Source organism: Lontra canadensis, unplaced genomic scaffold, assembly GCF_010015895.1.
Source record: "Lontra canadensis isolate GAN:19392208 unplaced genomic scaffold, GSC_riverotter_1.0 scaffold41, whole genome shotgun sequence".
Taxonomy (NCBI): Eukaryota; Metazoa; Chordata; class Mammalia; order Carnivora; family Mustelidae; genus Lontra; species Lontra canadensis.
Genome location: NW_022631035.1, coordinates 15,125,384 through 15,142,559, shown reverse-complemented (window position 1 = coordinate 15,142,559; position 17,176 = coordinate 15,125,384). Strand labels below are relative to the sequence as shown.

The 17,176-nt window shown below is 37.0% G+C and overlaps 1 protein-coding gene across 4 annotated transcripts in view; it reads left to right on the top strand.

Annotated features, from left to right (window-relative positions):
- Positions 1–17,176, top strand: part of TANC2 (tetratricopeptide repeat, ankyrin repeat and coiled-coil containing 2) — a 363,824-nt gene that overhangs the window by 90,508 nt on the left and 256,140 nt on the right. For all 4 annotated transcript variants that reach the window (XM_032870890.1, XM_032870889.1, XM_032870888.1 and 1 more), the window contains exon 3: positions 12,458–12,529. In XM_032870890.1, the coding sequence (XP_032726781.1) occupies positions 12,458–12,529 (72 nt within the window). The remainder of the gene's footprint in view (positions 1–12,457; positions 12,530–17,176) is intronic.

The window sequence follows — 17,176 nt, the reverse complement described above, 5'->3', positions numbered from 1 at the left end:
GACCTCCTCTTACATTTGAATACATTAGAATAATGTATTTAAAAGTTAAACATAAACATTTGTGTTGAGAATTGAGAATCATTACAGAGCTCCTGTTTGAGAATTACCTGTTTGGTTTAAAAACAAACAAACAAACAAGGGATTAAATAATTTCATTTCCGGTTGTTCATGTTTCCCTCCTTCCAGTCCTAGAACTCGAATTCATGAGGCACTAAATAGAGGTTAAGATTAAATTAGGTTGTAAATTAAATCTTTAGTTAAAGTCACTTATTATTTCTTCTTCCCAGTCTCCCATCTTCTGTGCTTTATCTTGGTTAATGGAATTATAATAAGTCCAGTGAAATTCCCAAATTTGGGGAATTTCTTTTATTATTTTTTTTTTTAGAAAAAAAATTTTTTTTAAGGTTTTATTTGTTTGTTTAACAGAAAGGGAGAGTATAAGCAGGGAGAGCAGCAGGCAGAGTGGGAGGGAGAAGCAAGCTCTCCGCTGAGCCAGGAGCCAGATATGGGACTCGATCCCATCCTTGAGGAGAGGAGTGTCATGATTTGTGTTTTAACAGAATCATTCTGATTGTTGTGTGGAGAAAAAACTGAAGCCAGGCTGCGGCAGAAGCAGAGAAACCGGGTCACAGACAAAGGTGGCTGGGACCAGGGTGACAGGAGTAAAGGGTGAGAAGTAGTTTGGATATACTATGAAGGTACAGCTGACACTGGGATCATGACCTGAGCCGAAGGCAGCCGCTTAACGAACTGAGCCACCCAGGCGTCCCCCAAATTTGGGGAATTTCTAAGGCATCCAGAATTCCCTTCCTTTACCCATTTCAGTCCCACAAATTAATTCAGACATCAACTGTTGTGTAGGCATGGGGGATAGAACAGTAAATACAAAATTATTTGTCCTCATAGAACTTACATTCTAGTAGAGGAAATGGCTAAAATTAAAGTAAATAAATAAAATATAGAATCTGTTAGTGGTAACTGCTAAGGAGAAGCAAGAAGCAGGGAAGGAAGAAAAAAGTATGTCTATGTAAATCTGGTGTCTGGCGGGCTATGATTTTAGATAGGGTGCTGAGGAAAGATGGTTGTTGAGGGGACACTTAGATGCCATCTGAAGGAAATGAAAGAACAGGCCATAGTGATATCTGAGAGAGAAATATTCTAGGCAGATACCTTGATATGGGTACATCTTTGTTGTGTATATTTTTTATTTTTATTTTTAAAAGATTTTATTTATTTGAGAGTGAGTGAGAGAGAAAGAGCAGACAAGAGGGGGGCAAAGGGAGAGGGAGAAATAGACTCCCCATTGAGCAGGGAGCCCTGCCACGGAGCTCGGTCCCAGGACTCAGGGATCATGACCTGAGTAGAAGGCGGACACTTAGCTGAATGAGCCACCCAGGCACCCCTCTTTGGCATGTTTAAAGTATGAAGGGAACCAGTATGCTTCAGTGAAGTCAGAGGCGCAAGAATAGTAGGAGATGAAGTCAGAGAGGTAATGAGGGCCATATTGTGTAGCGCCTTGATCTAAGTACTTTGACTTTTACTCTTACTAAGATGGGGAATCCTTGAGGAGAGGAGTGTCATGATTTGTGTTTTAACAGAATCATTCTGATTGTTGTGTGGAGAAAAAACTGAAGCCAGGCTGTGGCAGAAGCAGAGAAACCGGGTCACAGACAAAGGTGGCTGGGACCAGGGTGACAGGAGTAAAGGGTGAGAAGTAGTTTGGATATACTATGAAGGTACAGCTGACAGTTTATTGTTAGAATGCGTTTGCAGTATGAGACAAAGATAGGGAGGGGTTAAGGATAACTCCCAGGTTTTTGACTGGGGCAACTAAAAGAATGGAGTTGCTGTTCACAGAAATAAGGAATGGGGGAATAAGAGGGGAAATGTGTGAGAGGGGGAATGAGAGGCTGTGTCAAGTTTTGAGATGCCTGCTTAATTTCAAAGTAGAGATCTGGGGCGGGCAATTTGGAAGTGCTGAGCTCATTCACAAACAGGGTTCAGGCTGGACAGACTGATTTGGGAACCATTAGCATCTAGATGAAACATAAAGCCATGAGTCTGTCTGAGATAAACAAAGGAGTGTACACAGTAGAGAGTATGGGTTAGAAAAGTGAGACCTGGGGCACTGGGCCATGTGGGGACTGGGGAGAAGAGGGAGAACAAGCCACGAAGACTAAGAAGGAACCGCAGAGATTGGAAAGGGCGGTGTCTTGGAGGTTAAGTGAAGAGAAAGCTTCAAGGAAAGGAGACTGATGAACTGCCTCAAATGTTGGTAGAATAAGGTAAAAAGTAAGAAAACAGAACTGACCACTGGAATTAGCAGTAGACTTTATAGGAGATCTTGGTAAGTGTGAATTTGCTGGAGAAGCATGGGCGAAAGCCTGATGAGAATAGATTCAGGGAAGAAAGGGGAAAGAAAACTGATTGACAGCGATTAGAACACCTCTTTCAAAAGGATACAAAATCTTTGGGGTTCTTAATCCTAAATATGCCACGAAACTACCCTTTCTTCTGTATTCGCCGTCTTAACGTATTTCTTCAGGCTTTCCTTTCTTCTGGGCTTATTTGCAGTGATCTCTTTGCCTCTTTGACCCCATAGTGCCATTTATAAATGCTCAACAAATTCATCTTTTGAAAACACCATTCGGATCACGTTACTCTCCTGCTCACTATCCTTTGTTTTCTTCCCCACACTTAGAGGATGAAGTCTAATCATGAATAATGATTATGCCTTTTGTGATGATGCTTTTGCCAACTTTTCTACTTTGATATCCTGCCTTTTCCCCATACCTTCTGTGCTCTAGTATACCAGACTCTTTGGATTTTCCTAAGTGCACCACGGTCTTTTATTCCTGTCTGTTTTTATAAATAAAATCTCATCTAGTTCCTGAACGTCCCTTCTCATGCTTTAGGAGCTGGGGCTTTCTTGAGACCAGGTTGATGTGAAGAAGCAGAGGCTATTCTAGTTTCCGGAATCTTAGGAAGCTTTACATCTAGAGGACAAAATCATCTTGGTAGTATAACTTCACAAACCCATCTCAAAAAAGTAAATTTAGTCTAGTAAACTGTGTGTTAGAACCTTCTTCAAATTATGCAATATTATCCTGGTTTATGCCATAAACTCCCCACCTCACCAAAATCAGTAATAAACAGGGAGTGAGTATACAAGTGTAACCTTCCTCAATTTAGGGATCATACCCTTTAGTACAATTAGTATTTTTTACCTGTAGCATCTGTTAGCCCTGGAAACTTGCAGATGGATCCAGTTCGTTTCTGTATCCAAGCACCACTTCATCTCTATGAATATTTCTCAACTTTGGCTGCATGCTGAATCATCCAGGGAGCTTTAAAGAACTAGTCATGTGTGGGTCTCCCTCCCAATTGTTATTTCATTGATCCAGGGGGTAGCTTACGCATGAGGATTTTTTTAAATCCCTGGATTTTTAGATCAATCTGCTATGTGGCCAAGATTGAGACTCACATGTATCCTCCTCAGCATCCAGTTTCAACAGATAAAAACACCAAAAATAAACAAAGTATGTGTATGTGTGTATATACACTTAATTGTTGACGTTCAGTTATATTTTTAACTGTTGTTAAGTTGTTCTGCTGGACTGCTTTTTGCTAAGCTTCACCCTCACAAATTGTTTAAAAAGCATAAATTGACAAAAATAAACTCAAAATTCCTTCTTAGCGCTATCATTCTGGGACTCTAAGAAGTGTTTATCTGTAGAGCAATCTATGCTTCTTAACAACTCCAAGCAAACTGTTAAACTCAAGAATTCAGGTGAGCCATACTGAGTACCCGATTTGAGGGGAAGAAGTTTGAAATCAGAGATTATTTCACATTCACCTTGGAATTTTTTCATCTTTTTTGGTCTCCTATCAACTGCATTGTTGAGTTCTCTTAACCTGTCATGCTATGTTTGTGTATAGCCAGAGAATGGTGGAGAAGAGAACAGGCTTTAGAATGATTCAGATTTTGGATCCTGCACTTAAAAACTACAGCTGTGGCCCTGTTTGCCTGAAATTTCGATTCCTTTTTCCTGATCTAGCAGAAAGAAAAATGGCATTTATATCATAAGGTTTTATTGAGGATTGAATGACATAAATCTGTATGACATTTTGCACAGTGTCTTACACATAGTAAGAAACAAATAGGTAATGTCTGTTTTCATTAACAGCACAGCTGAAGAAGCTAGAGCTTCAGTTTTCTTTTTAGTTACGTAGGGTATGTAAAACATGTAGACCTATTTATTTAGTTTCAGTATATTGATAGAATGCATTCTTGAAATTAAATGACAGAGAGAGCAATTTGCCTCTGTGGCTTCCTCTCACCTATAACCCAAGTCTAATCATGAGAAAAACATCAGACAAACCGCAAAGGAGGTCATTCTATAGAATTCCTTACTAGTACTCCTCAGAACTGTCAAAGTCACCAAAAACAACAAAAGTTCCTGAGAAACTAGTCTAAGGAGTCTAAGAAAAATGATGATGATGACTAAATGTAATATGGCATCATGGAATGGAAAACAAACATTAAATAAAAACTAAGGAAATCTAAGTAAAGTGTGGACTTTAGGTAATAATACTGTATCAATATTGATTCATTAGTTTTGGCAAATGACTAATCTAAGTGGGAAACCAGGTGTAGGGTTTATGGGATCTCCCTGTACTATTTCAGCAACTCTTCTGTAAATCTGGAACGATTCTAAAATAAAAACTTTATTAATAAAAAATAAGTAAAATATATAATTGCAGATAACCTTTATTTTTTACAGTTCTATTTAATTCTGTGTTAGGCTTGACATTTTATATGTTTATTGTGCACCTTGAAAGCGTAGTCATCAAGTTTTAAAATACTGACATTATTACTGGTGATTACTCCATTTACAGTTAGCAAGTCTACTTTGTTTTCCTTTTATTACTCATCATCATTGATGCATAGCTCCATCATGAGAATCAAACCATTCTGTGTTTGGAACTTCTTCTATTAAGCTACAGATCAGACTTTCAGGGATACCTTAGGCAATTTTGGATACCTTAGGCAAATGTAAATTAATAACTCATCATAGGGAAGTTACTTGTCATATTGAGATTTAGAGTATAGAAGCTAGATCTATGAAAACCTGTGAGAGGTATTAGCTATAGTATTGATGGCATTATGTGAAATACTTTTTATTTGGAATAGAATGCTTCCTTTAGTATAGATGTTTTCTTAAGAACTAAATCACTTTTAGGGGGTCTGGCTTACCTGTGAAAATTCTTGTTGATAATTAAGATCTTTGAGAATGATGTGGGGGATAAGGTCTTTGTGCTTCAGAATAATGCCATTCTTCTTTTCACAGTAATAGTTTGGATAAGAAAAAGACAACACTGAACTACTTAAACTGTGTCTCAAAACCACATCCGTACCACTTGTTTTTTCCTTGAGCTTGGTTTGGTTTTATGAATGCACTAATTTTAGAGGTGGCCCTTGACAAAATTAATTCAACAATTTTTTTTTTTTTTTTGGGAATACCCACGCCATACCAGATTCTAAGTTGGCACTGAAAATATCAAGATGAAAAAAGCTTTCAAAGGCACACTTTGAACTTTAGTCCAAAGATAGTCATGTAAATAATTAATCATGCAATGTGTCAGTGCTATAAGATAGATATGTATAGTGTGCTAGAGAAGAACAGAAGAGAAAACAATTCTTAATGGGATTCTCCCGAAAATCTTACAGAGAAGATAAGAAATGATATTTAAACCATCTTTTGGTGAAAGGATGTTGTTATTGATCATAATGATGATCGCTTAAGATTCCAGTTATTTAAGAAGTGTTTACTTAGTGCCAGATGACATGCTGTGTTTTATATATATTACTGCATTTGTTTCTCACCACAACTTCACAGGTCTTACTAATGTCAGCTTCACAGATAAATTGAGGTTCAGAGGATTTCATTAAATTTCCTAAGGCCATGTAAATAATAGTAGTTCAAAGATTGAGTCTAGCTTAGTTGTGCTAGACACTAAGCCCTGTTAATATGTGTTAGATACAATTTCCTTATATTGTTAAGTAGAGGCAGCTGCATTTTAGGTAGAGGAAAAAGTGTGAATAAGTTGATGGAGGCCTTATAATGCGTTTCCTCTTTGAATATCATCAAGTAGTTTTGTGCTGCCAGAGTCTAGCGGAGTGGGGTTGTAGGGAATAGAGTATTTGCCTCAGAATTGCTTATACTAGGGGTTAGCAAACTTTTTCTGTAAAGGGCTACATAGTACATGTTAGGTGTTGTAGGCCATACAGTTTGCAACTACTGAACTCTGTCACTGTAGTGTGAAAGCAGCCATCCATTGTTTATAAATGAGTGATCGTGACTGTGTGCTAATAAAACTTTATGGACACTCAGATTTGAATTTCATATACTTTTTATGTCATAAAATATTACTCTTTTAATTTTCAATTGTTTAAAAATGTAAAAACTATTCTTACTTAGCTCACTGGTTGTCCAAAAATAGGTGGCAGGCCAGATTTGGCTTATGGGCTAGTTTACTCACCTCTGGTTTATATGATGAGAAGGATTTGTTGGTTTATATAACTGTAGACCACAAATAGGGTAGTTTTCTTCAGTAATCCAGTGTTAATAAGGATCTTGGTGTCTTGCATCCAAGGTCTCCATGGGTTGTCTAACAGGTCTAGGGAGAGATAAGACCTTTTCCAGAAACTTTCTAATCAGTCTTGAGCTTAATCCCATCAGGTTTCATTATCACTCCACCGGAATCAAGTTAAAGTTTATCTACATCGACTAAATTTAATGGTCAGTTCTCAGTCTTCATGTTACTTGACCTATCAACATTTGACCTTTTCCTTTTCATGAAAGGCTGCTGCTGCTGCTGCTGCTGCTGCTGCTGCTGCTGCTGCTGCTGCTGCTGCTGCTGCTGTTGCTGCTGCTGCTGCTGCTTCTCATCCTCTTCCTCTTTGTCCCTCTCCTTCTTCTTCTTTTTTTAAAGTAGACTCCATGCCTAGCCTGGAGCCCAGTACAGGGCTTGAACTCATGACCTGCGATCAAGAGTCTTAACTGACTGAGCCACCCACGTACCCCCATGCAACTCTTTCTTTACTTGACTTCTGTAGTCTTCTAGTTTTGTTCCTGTTCTCTGGTTGCTACTTCTTACTGTTTGCCGTTATTTCTCATATCATTGGCTTCTGCATGTTGAATTCAGCCCCAAGGTTTAGTCTTTTGACTTCACTCTTTCTCTCTCCCCCAACCCCTCAACTATAGTCCTTCCATGGGGATGTCATACAGTTTATTAAAATTGGTTTCTGGGGGCGCCTGGGTGGCTTAGTGGGTTAAAGCCTCTGCCTTCGGCTCAGGTCATGATCCCAGGGTCCTGGGATCCAGCCCCGCATCGGACTCTCTGCTCAGTGGGGAGCCTGCTTCCCCCTCTCTCTCTGCCTGCTGCTCTGCCTACTTGTGATCTCTCTCTCTGTGTCAAATAAATAAATAAAATCTTAAAACAAAAATACTGTCTTAAAAAAAAAAGTGGTTTCTGTACTGATGGCATATGTATGTTCATGTCTGCTTATTTGTGTAATGGGTACCTCAAGCTTTGTGTGTCCAGAACTGAGCTCCAAATACTCTCCTGATCCCCAGCCTATTCTTTCACAATCTTTCCTATCTCAGTAAATTGCAGATCCATTGTTTGGGCCCAAAATACTGGTATTACCCTTGATGATTTCTTTGTTTTTCTCTTCTGACAGGTGATTCTTTCTGCTCTACCTACAAAATATATCCAGAATCTGACCTCTTCTCACCACCTCCACTGCTCCCTTAGTCCAAATGTTTATTTTCTTCTGAATTTTTGCAGTAGCCTCTGATTTGATTTCTGTCCACTTTTGCTCTCTTTCCCCTTTCTGACCCTATACCACCCCCTTAATGACTTCTTTGTTATAGAAGAGAGCAGCGGAGAGTTTTGAAACTAGACAATTTGCATTTTAGGATTAAAGTGTGATTTGGGGAAAGTCACTTTACTTCCCTGAATCTCAGTCTTATATTTTATTTTTAAAAATTTTTTTAAATTTGTATTTTTTTTAAATTTTAATTTATTTAAGATTTTATGTATTTATTTGACAGACAGAGATCACAAGCAGGCAGAGAGGCAGGCAGAAAGGGAGAGAGGAGGAAGCAGGCTCGCCGCTGAGCCTAGACCCCAATGTGGGGCTCGATCCTGAGATCATGACCTGAGCTGAAAGCAGAGTCTTTAACCCACTGAGCCATCCAGGCGCCCCTCAGTCTTACCTTTTAAATGGGCATAATGTTTGTTTTGTAGAATTGTTATTAGTAATGAATGAGATAATGTTGTAAAGATCTTTCTGGCACTACACCCAGTAGAGAATAGATGATGGACAAATAAATTTCTTTTCTCTTTTCTACCCCAAACAAATGAGCTGCTTTTCTTCCTTTTTTTTTTTTTTTTTTTTTTTTTTTTTTTTTTTTTTTTTTTTTTTGGTTATTAAAGTGCTTAGTTATGTAGCCAGGGAGCATCTTATCTATGTACCTATTCATAAGTGACCTTTGGCTAATAAATAAGTCTAGCTTATGTTCGTAGTCCTTTCTTTTGCACTTAAAAAAAATTCCATTCATACCTTCCAGTTCATGTCTGCCTTGTTGGCCTTAAGTGTATATAGTTCTTATAAATTCATGCTTGATTAGTAAAAAGCACCAGAGTTTATACTTGAATAGTAAAACTTTAATCTCTTTGTATTGTACTCTATTCAGTTTTAATACCCCTCCCATGCCTTCTATTAAGGTTGTATATTTAAGTTACCAAAGAAAGATTGAAAGCAACCAACTTCAAAATTTTTATTCATAAAAACTTATCTGTTATTCTAGCACAGTATTTAGCTGAAAACACTAAAGATGAGCTTGGCTTACCAAATTGAAGGTTACTTAAATTGCTAATTTTTCAACTCTAATATTTTGATCCTGGTCTGATAAGAAGAATCATTTAAAGTATCCCCTTCTTACAGGAAAGAAAATATTTTTCTTGGAATTGTTCAGGCACTTTTTTTTTTTTTTTTTTTTTTTGACAGAGAGAGGTCACAAGTAGGCAGAGAGAGAGAGGGGAGGAAGCAGGCTCCCTGCGGAGCAGAGAGCCTGACGCGGGGCTCGATCCCAGAACCCTGGGCTCATGACCCAAGCCGAAGGCAGAGGATTTAACCCACTGAGCCACCCAGGCGCCCCCACACACTTTCTTATTAGACTTTCTCTAACTTAAGTACCTTCATAGAAATCAGTACATACTAAATATCCCGATATGGTTGGTATTTCTTTACCAGGCGTATTTCAGTGCTTTAATACACCTCAATTGAAAGCTGTCTACCCTGTGAGGTAAATTCTCCAGTGACATTTTCCCCTTTGAAATAATGGGGAATAGGAAATCTATTCATGTTTCTCAGTATTAAAAGTATATTGTTTTATATTACTTGCTGGATTTAACTCAGTATGCAGTTAAAAAAAATAAATGTTCTCTGCTGATTATCTCAAATCCAGGAAACTTAAGGTCTGGTTTTGAAAGCTAGCACTTTAGTTGGACAGTCAGGTCTTTTCTTTTTATATCTGTATCTGTTACAACAGGGGGTTTTCCTCTGGGAAGTTCACAGCGTATCTGAAGTAAGTCTTTAACTCAAGTTTGATGAGTAAATTCTTACTTCATAGACACAGCCCAGTCCTACCTTCTACACCCTGGGGTGAGGTAATCAGTCTTATGCAAATAACTTGACTTGCTTGACGACTGAAGGTCTTCTGTTTTGTCCATAAATGTAGATGTAAGTGTCCTGCGTGGGAGGTCTTATCTCTACTGGAGGAATTGTGTGTTAAGCAAAGCAAAAACATTTGAAGTACTGTATGTCATTGTAGTCTTGCTATTTTGGATAATGGATTCATTGGTTCCGTAAGCATACCACAAACACTTTTAAAGAGGTTGAGATTTTTTTCCTACATCATCTTGGGAAAGTGGTGAGTTTATTCTTCTTAAAAAATCTTTAACTGTTTACTTTTACCTGAGAATTAATCTCAACTCTTAGGCTCAGTCTTCACTGAAGTAAGACATGGATGGTTATAGGGTTTCAGTCTTAGAGGAGTGAATTGCTCAAATTTACTGCAATGTATTTCTGATTTAATTTTGAAAATTTAGGCAGTTAAAACATTTTAGATTATGATGGTATCAAAATTGTGATGTTTTTTGTCTTGGAATTCACTGCCCGGCTAACTCAAAACTATTCTCAAGCCATTTCTTGCCTGTATTTTTCCTGTGGATTGTTTTATTGATACCCTGACATTCCGCAGATCATGCAAAAATACTGTTTGAAGCCTAGGTTTTGTTTTGTTTGTTTTGTTTTGTTTTGTTTTGCCTCTTATAGTTTAGGAAGACAGTCCTGATAAGGGAACATGTCTATGTTTTATTCATATTACTTCTCACATACTTTAAGAGCATGTTTTGATGTTAAAACAGATTATATATGTAATTTTATTCTCATAAAAAAATTAGAAAAATGAAAATTTAAGACCTGTCTGGATATGAATGTTGCTCATTGTATTGATTTCCAAGGAAGATACTTGCATAAAAAATTAATTACTAGGGAGAAAAATTGACTAATACTATATTTACACATCCTGATTTAAGATGCCATAGATTCCTGATATAGTTTTGTATTTTGATAAAATGAATGTTGGGTCTTCTGTGTGGTTCAGTCAGTTAAGTATCTGCCTTAAGCTCGGGTCATGATCCTAGGGTTCTGGAATGGATCCCACATCAGGCTCCCTGCTCAGCGGGAAGCCTGCTTCTCCCTCTCCCTCTGCCTCCTACTCCCCCTGCTTGTGCTTGCTCTCTCTGTCAATAATAAAATAAATAAATAAATAAAATCTTTAAAGAAAAAAAAAAAGAATGTTTATTCCACAATAATTTAGGACTGCATAATACTTTATCTTTTTCTTTTGTTTAATTATTTGTTCTGTAAAATTTCCTACAATCTGAATTTTGTTGTGTGCTCAGGAACAATTCAACATTTTCCTCTGTCTTTTGCTTTTCCTGAAAACTGACAGTTAGATTCAGAGGTTTGACCGAAAACTGTAGCTATTGTGCTCCTATCATCAAAGGGCATATAATGTCTGGTTTTTACTCCTTTTTAATGTTATTAATCATTGATGCTCAGTGCCTCTGGAGCTATTAGTTCATTATGAAATGGTGATATTATGATTTTTTTCTTTTGGTTCCCATTTATTATCTGGAATGATTTTATAGAAGATCTCACTTATGTACTCTTTGGGTACCAGTACAATTTATATAGGAAATATAGGATAAATTGCTTGGTTCTTTCCTTTTTCCCAGATTTCAAGAGAATGAACTGGATTCCTGTTTTCCTCAGAAGGTGACCAGTTAGTTTAGTGTTGTTTTTTAAACATCATTGTGATCTCAAGACCAGAGAGAGCAGACTCCCCACTGAGCTTGATCCCAGGACCCTGAGATCATGACCTGAGCTGAATCAGCTGCGCTTAGCCAACTGAGCCACCCAGGGGCCCCAATTTTCTTTTTCTTTTAAGTTCTTTTGTTATGTTTATTTGTTTATTTTCTTATAGTTCAGTCTTTAGTACTGGAATGATTTTTGTTTTATTTCTAGTTCTTTCTTGGTTTCTGTCTCTTCATTTCTGAGTTTTTCTGATACTGATTTACATTGTTCTTTCATGTATTATGTAATTTTCATATTATAACTTATGAGACATATAAATGTAATTTTTGTTAGTAAAACATAGAGCCCAAGGAATTGTTTGACATACTTCAAACAGACAGCTGTAATTACTTTAGACGTTGCTTTAAATCTTTAAACCAAGGTTTCAATACTGGAATCTGTGAGTGAATTTCAGGGTTGATAACATTATTCATTTCATGCAAAGTAGAGTGTATGTGTATGGGAATAGGGAAAGAATACCTTGACTTTCTTTACATTTCCAGAGGGGAGTGTAAACTGTCCTCACAAAAAGATGGGTAAGAACGTTTGGTTTATATAGGAAAAAGTCTTCTCAAATATTTTAATGATTGAGATTGTAAGAAATGAGAACAAATGCTAGATATTATAGTTTTTTTTTTTTTTTAAGATTTATTTATTTATTTATTTGAGAGAGAGAGAGAGAGAGGGAAAGAGAGCGTGTGCGGGGTTGGAGGGTTGGAGGGAGAGGGAGAGAGAGGATCTAGGCAGACTCCCTGCTGAGTGCAGAACTCAATGCTGGATTTGATCTCACAACTCTGCAACCCTGAGATCATGACCTGACCCAAAATCAGGAGTTGGACACATAACCAACTGAGCCACCCAAGTGCCCCCAGATGTTGTAGTTTTAAGATACAAATGGTACCATAGAAGATACTACATCATTTCCATTATCTATTTGCTTATGCCCTTTCTACTTGTATATAGATGGAGGGAGCGAGGAACCACCGGATCGAAGACAGTCAAGTGTAGACTCTCGCCAAAGCCGCTCTGGCCAAGGTAAGCTTTCATTAAATTTATTATTAAATTAAAAAGAAAAGATATCAGCTGTTCCTTTCTAGTACTTTATCTGAGGTTTTCCCTGGGTCTAGTTTAGGTATTCTAGTTTTTCCTTTAGGGCTTTAAATGTTGCAGTCTAAAAGTCCTATGATATCATTTATTCAAGGTAAAATGAAACATGTTCTCATATCAGTTTTTAAATGGTAATACCATAATAAGATTTTAAGTAGTTTAGGAACATTGTGATATATATCTGGATATCACTTTTGGAATATAACCAAAAGTAAATTTTTAGCAGTAGCATTTGTATCAGCACGCTGGCTTTTTAAGATTTCATCAGCACAATATTTGTTGTTTTAGCTCTCTTGGAAGAAATGGTTTTTGTTTATAATTGCTATTTTAAATTAGGACCTTACTAATTATTTTCCTTTTCTGCTTAAAATTTATTATATGCTTTAAAATTTATTATATGCTGTAGACTGGTTTTTTGAAGTGACAACTTCCAAACTAGGTAAAAACATCCTGTATCAGTGAAATCTTCATATAGGCCTTTCCTAATTAACTTGTTTAAAATTGTATGACTAGTGCCCCCACATTCTTTTTCTTCATAGTACTTACCATCTCTGTATTTATTTTATTTTCTCTGTCCAAAACTAGAATGAATGTTTCATGATTGTAGAGATTTTTGTCTTTTTTGTTCATTACTTTATTTCCAGTACCAGGAATAAGTACCAGGCATGTAGTATTTACTAAATAAATGTTGCTGAATGAATGAAATGACCACTAAGAGAATGGAGTTGAGAACCCAAATTGATGAATATATGATAAAACTTCAGGCAGTCATTTTGACTTATGTATGATTTTTAGAGACTCTTTTCTTAGAAATAAAATAAAGCTTTGATTTACAAATGTATGGTGTTTTTATCCTGTAAAAGTTCCTGGTTCTTTTGTTCCATAATCTTCTTACCTTTTTTCTCCAAGTTTGCTCTACTCAAGTTTTAGAGTTGTGTTTTTATTTACTTTATTTTTATTTTTATTTTTCTTTATTCATTTGACAGAGAGAGAGAGAGAGAGAGAGAGATCACAAGTAGGCAGAGAGGCAGGCAGAGAGAGGGAAGCAGGCTCACTGCTGAGCAGAGAGCCCAATGCGGGGCTCGATCCCAGGACCCTGAGATCATGACCTGAGCAGAAGGCAGAGGCTTAACCCACTGAGCCACCCAGGCGCCCCAACTTTATTTTTATTTTTTAAAGATTTTATTTATTTATATGAGAGAGAAAGCACAAGCGGTGGGGGAAGGGTTAGAGGGAGAGGGAGAAGCAGGCTCCCTGCTGAGCAAGGGGCCCAACATGGGGCTCTATCCCAGGACCCTGAGATCATGACCTGAGCCAAACAAAGGCAGGCACTTAACTGACTGAGCCACGCAGGTCCCCCGAGTTGTGCTGTTTTTAAAAAATTGTTTGTTGCAGAATAAAAAGAGGAATAATATACGCAGGTTGATTTGGAAATTTTAACTTGTACTAGTACTTACTCATTTTTAAATAATATGCATGGTATTTTATCAGGAATTTGTCTCCTTTTTTCCCCCCCTTAAACATATTTTTTATGAAAGAAGAAGTTAAAATGAATTACAGTATATAAGCATATCAAATCAACACATTGTACACCTTAACTTTTCATAATGTTATATATGTCATTGATATCTCAATAACCCTGGGTTGGGGGAAAGAAAGAAAATGAGCACATGTATGAAAGACCCTAAAAGTAAAATTATTAGAAATTAATAGAAAAAAATTATACTAATTTTATTAAATATCATAATTTGTATTAAATATCACAGATGCAGATATGGGAATTATTCATTTATCTTATGCCCCTTAGGCTGTGTCAGTTAAAATATTTTTCAAATCAATTAGTGTAGTTGAGTTTTAATAACAAAAGCTGAGGGGCACCTGGGTGACTCAGTCAGTTAAGTGCCTGCCTTTTTTTTTTTTTTAAGATTTTATTTATTTGACAGAGAGAGATCACAAGTAGAGAGAGAGAGAGAAAGAGAGATTGAGAGAGGAGGAAGCAAGCTCCCTGCCTAGCAGAGAGCCCGATGCGGGACTCGATCCCATGACCCTGAAATCATGACCTGAGCTGAAGGCAGAGGCTTAACCCACTGAACCACCCAGGCAGCCCTAAGTTCCTGTCTTTGGCTCAGGTCATGAACCTGAGGTCCTGGGATTGAGCCCTGCATCCTGCTTCCTGTTCAGCAGGGGCGGGGGGTGCTGATTCTCCCTCTCTCTCTGCCCTTCCCCCATTTGTGCTCTCGCTCTCTCTCTCAAATAAAATCTTTAAGAACAGCTGAAACAAAAGCTGAACCTTATAACAGCAAAATCCGTGGTCTCTGTGACCTTGAACACTACTACCTGATCTCAGTCAGAAATCACCAGGAATTGTATCATCATCAGAGTTAACTAATAGTTAAAACGTGTTTCTTACCTTCTTGGAAATTTTGTTTGTAGTATCTCTTTATTTCGATGGCAGACATAAAAATACATGTATAACGAGCTGAATGAGCATCTGTATTATCAGCAGTAAAGAGATGGAATAAACATACATTTCTACATTTGCTCCTTGCAGAAACCTGCTAAACGATCAGTAAAGGGGGACTGGAGAAAAGCCAACATCAACACAATTTTAGAAACTGGAGAGTATATGAATAATTAAAAACTGAACCCTAAGCTCAATAGCAGAGAAAATCAGGAGGCGAGAATGGTAGCATGTAGAGATGGAGGTGAAAGGAAGATTAGCTGAAAGTCAGTTGAAGAAGCATTTGATTCCTGAGACCTCTTCCTCAAAATTAGCTAACTAGTCAGCTAGGCAGGTGCCCAAGTCCCTACTCTTAACCTTGGCAAAACTCAGATATGTATTCTTTAGAACAAAATAGAGATTCTCTGGGAGGCATCTACCAGGCACAGTTGAGGCCAGTCCTCTACTGAAAATAGGACAATTGCATTCCAGCTGTCTTTATCCTACTGGCACTAGGATACTGGCAGTTAGGCTTTCATATTTCAGGCAGGAGGTTGGCATAGTCTTTTCTGAAAAATCTGACTAAAGAGAAAGCCACAAAACGTAGCCATCAGAGATTACTTAAAAAAAAAAAGAAACAGCCCAGCCAATTCACTCTATGTATCAAAGCTCTCAATCAGCCTTTTAGTCCTGTTCTCTTAAATATTAGCAACTATCCAAGGGTTACTTTAGATATTTGAGGAAACCTTCTAATGTATGAAAGATAGAGATTAAAATAAATAGAATAAAGCAATTTAGAGAGAACTTGGAGAAATTTTGCAGAGAGAAGTAATAGAACCATTATTAACATCCTTACAGAAATAAACTAATACAGTCTTTTAAGACATATAAGTTTTTTGGTTTGTTGTTTTGCCTGCCTTGTACCCTTTCTTAGGACTCTTTAGGATATGATCCATCAAAATGAGAAAGTCAGACAAATAAATGAAAGAGATGGGTTATAGGAAATAGGAAATTCAACAAAGGAGAAAGGTAGAGAAGTCTTTAGAATGACAGTGAGAAAACAGGGAGGGAGGGCAACCATACTATTGGAGTATGTTAGAAGTCTCCAGAAGAGTTACCTCGTGAAAATGAGATTGTTAGAAACCTGCTGCATTAATTATCTTCAGAAAATTTTTAAACAATTGGCAAAAGGTTTAGGGTTGATTGGTGATAAATACATAAAATAGTAAGTAAAAAAAAGAAGTCCTAAATTCAAGGGAAAACAAATAATGTGTGGGAAAGAAGATATTCTTCAGAGTAAGTCCTCAGTCCTTGGGGCAAGGTCTGGGGTAGCTGATGTCTATACCTGTCTAATCACTTTACTCCAGTGTGGTACAAATATTTCCATTATTTGCTTTGGACCAGTGAGCAAATCTGGTGTATGTGGCTTTTATTTGTACAGTTGATTTGATTTGCTAAAGCAATTTTTATTATTTTTGCATCTATGTTCAAGTGGGATATTGACCTTTAGTTTTCTTTCCTTACAATGCCTTTGTCTGATTTTAGTAACTGAGTAATGCTGGCCTCCTAGAATAAGTAGAAAGTTGAGAAGTATTTCCACCACTTCAATTTTCCTAGAATATTTTGTATAGAACTAGTATTATTTCATCCTTAAATGTTTGATAGACTTTTTCAGAGAAACCATCTGGGCCTGGAATTTTCTTTATGGAAAGTTTTAAAATACAAATTAAATTTCTTGAATAAAGTATGACTATTTGAATTATCTTTTCTTGAGTAACCTTTTAAAATCTGTGGATCTTCAGTGATGTCACCTCTTTTATTCCTGATATTGGTAATTTGGGTATTCTTTCTCTTTGAACTGATCATTCTAGAAAGAGATTTGTCAGTTTTATTGATCTCAAAGAATCAGTTTCAGTTTTCATTTATTTTCTCTGCTGCTTTCCTCTTCTGTATTTCATTGATTTCTGCTTTACTCTTTATTCCTTTTTTCTTTCTGCTTTGGCTTTAATTTCTTTTTCTTCTCTAGTTTTTTTGAGTGGAAGCTAAGGTGATTGTTTGGAACTTTCTGTTTAGTATAGGAATTTTAGTGCTATAAAATTTCCCACAATGGGGATGCCTGGGTGGCTCAAGTCAGT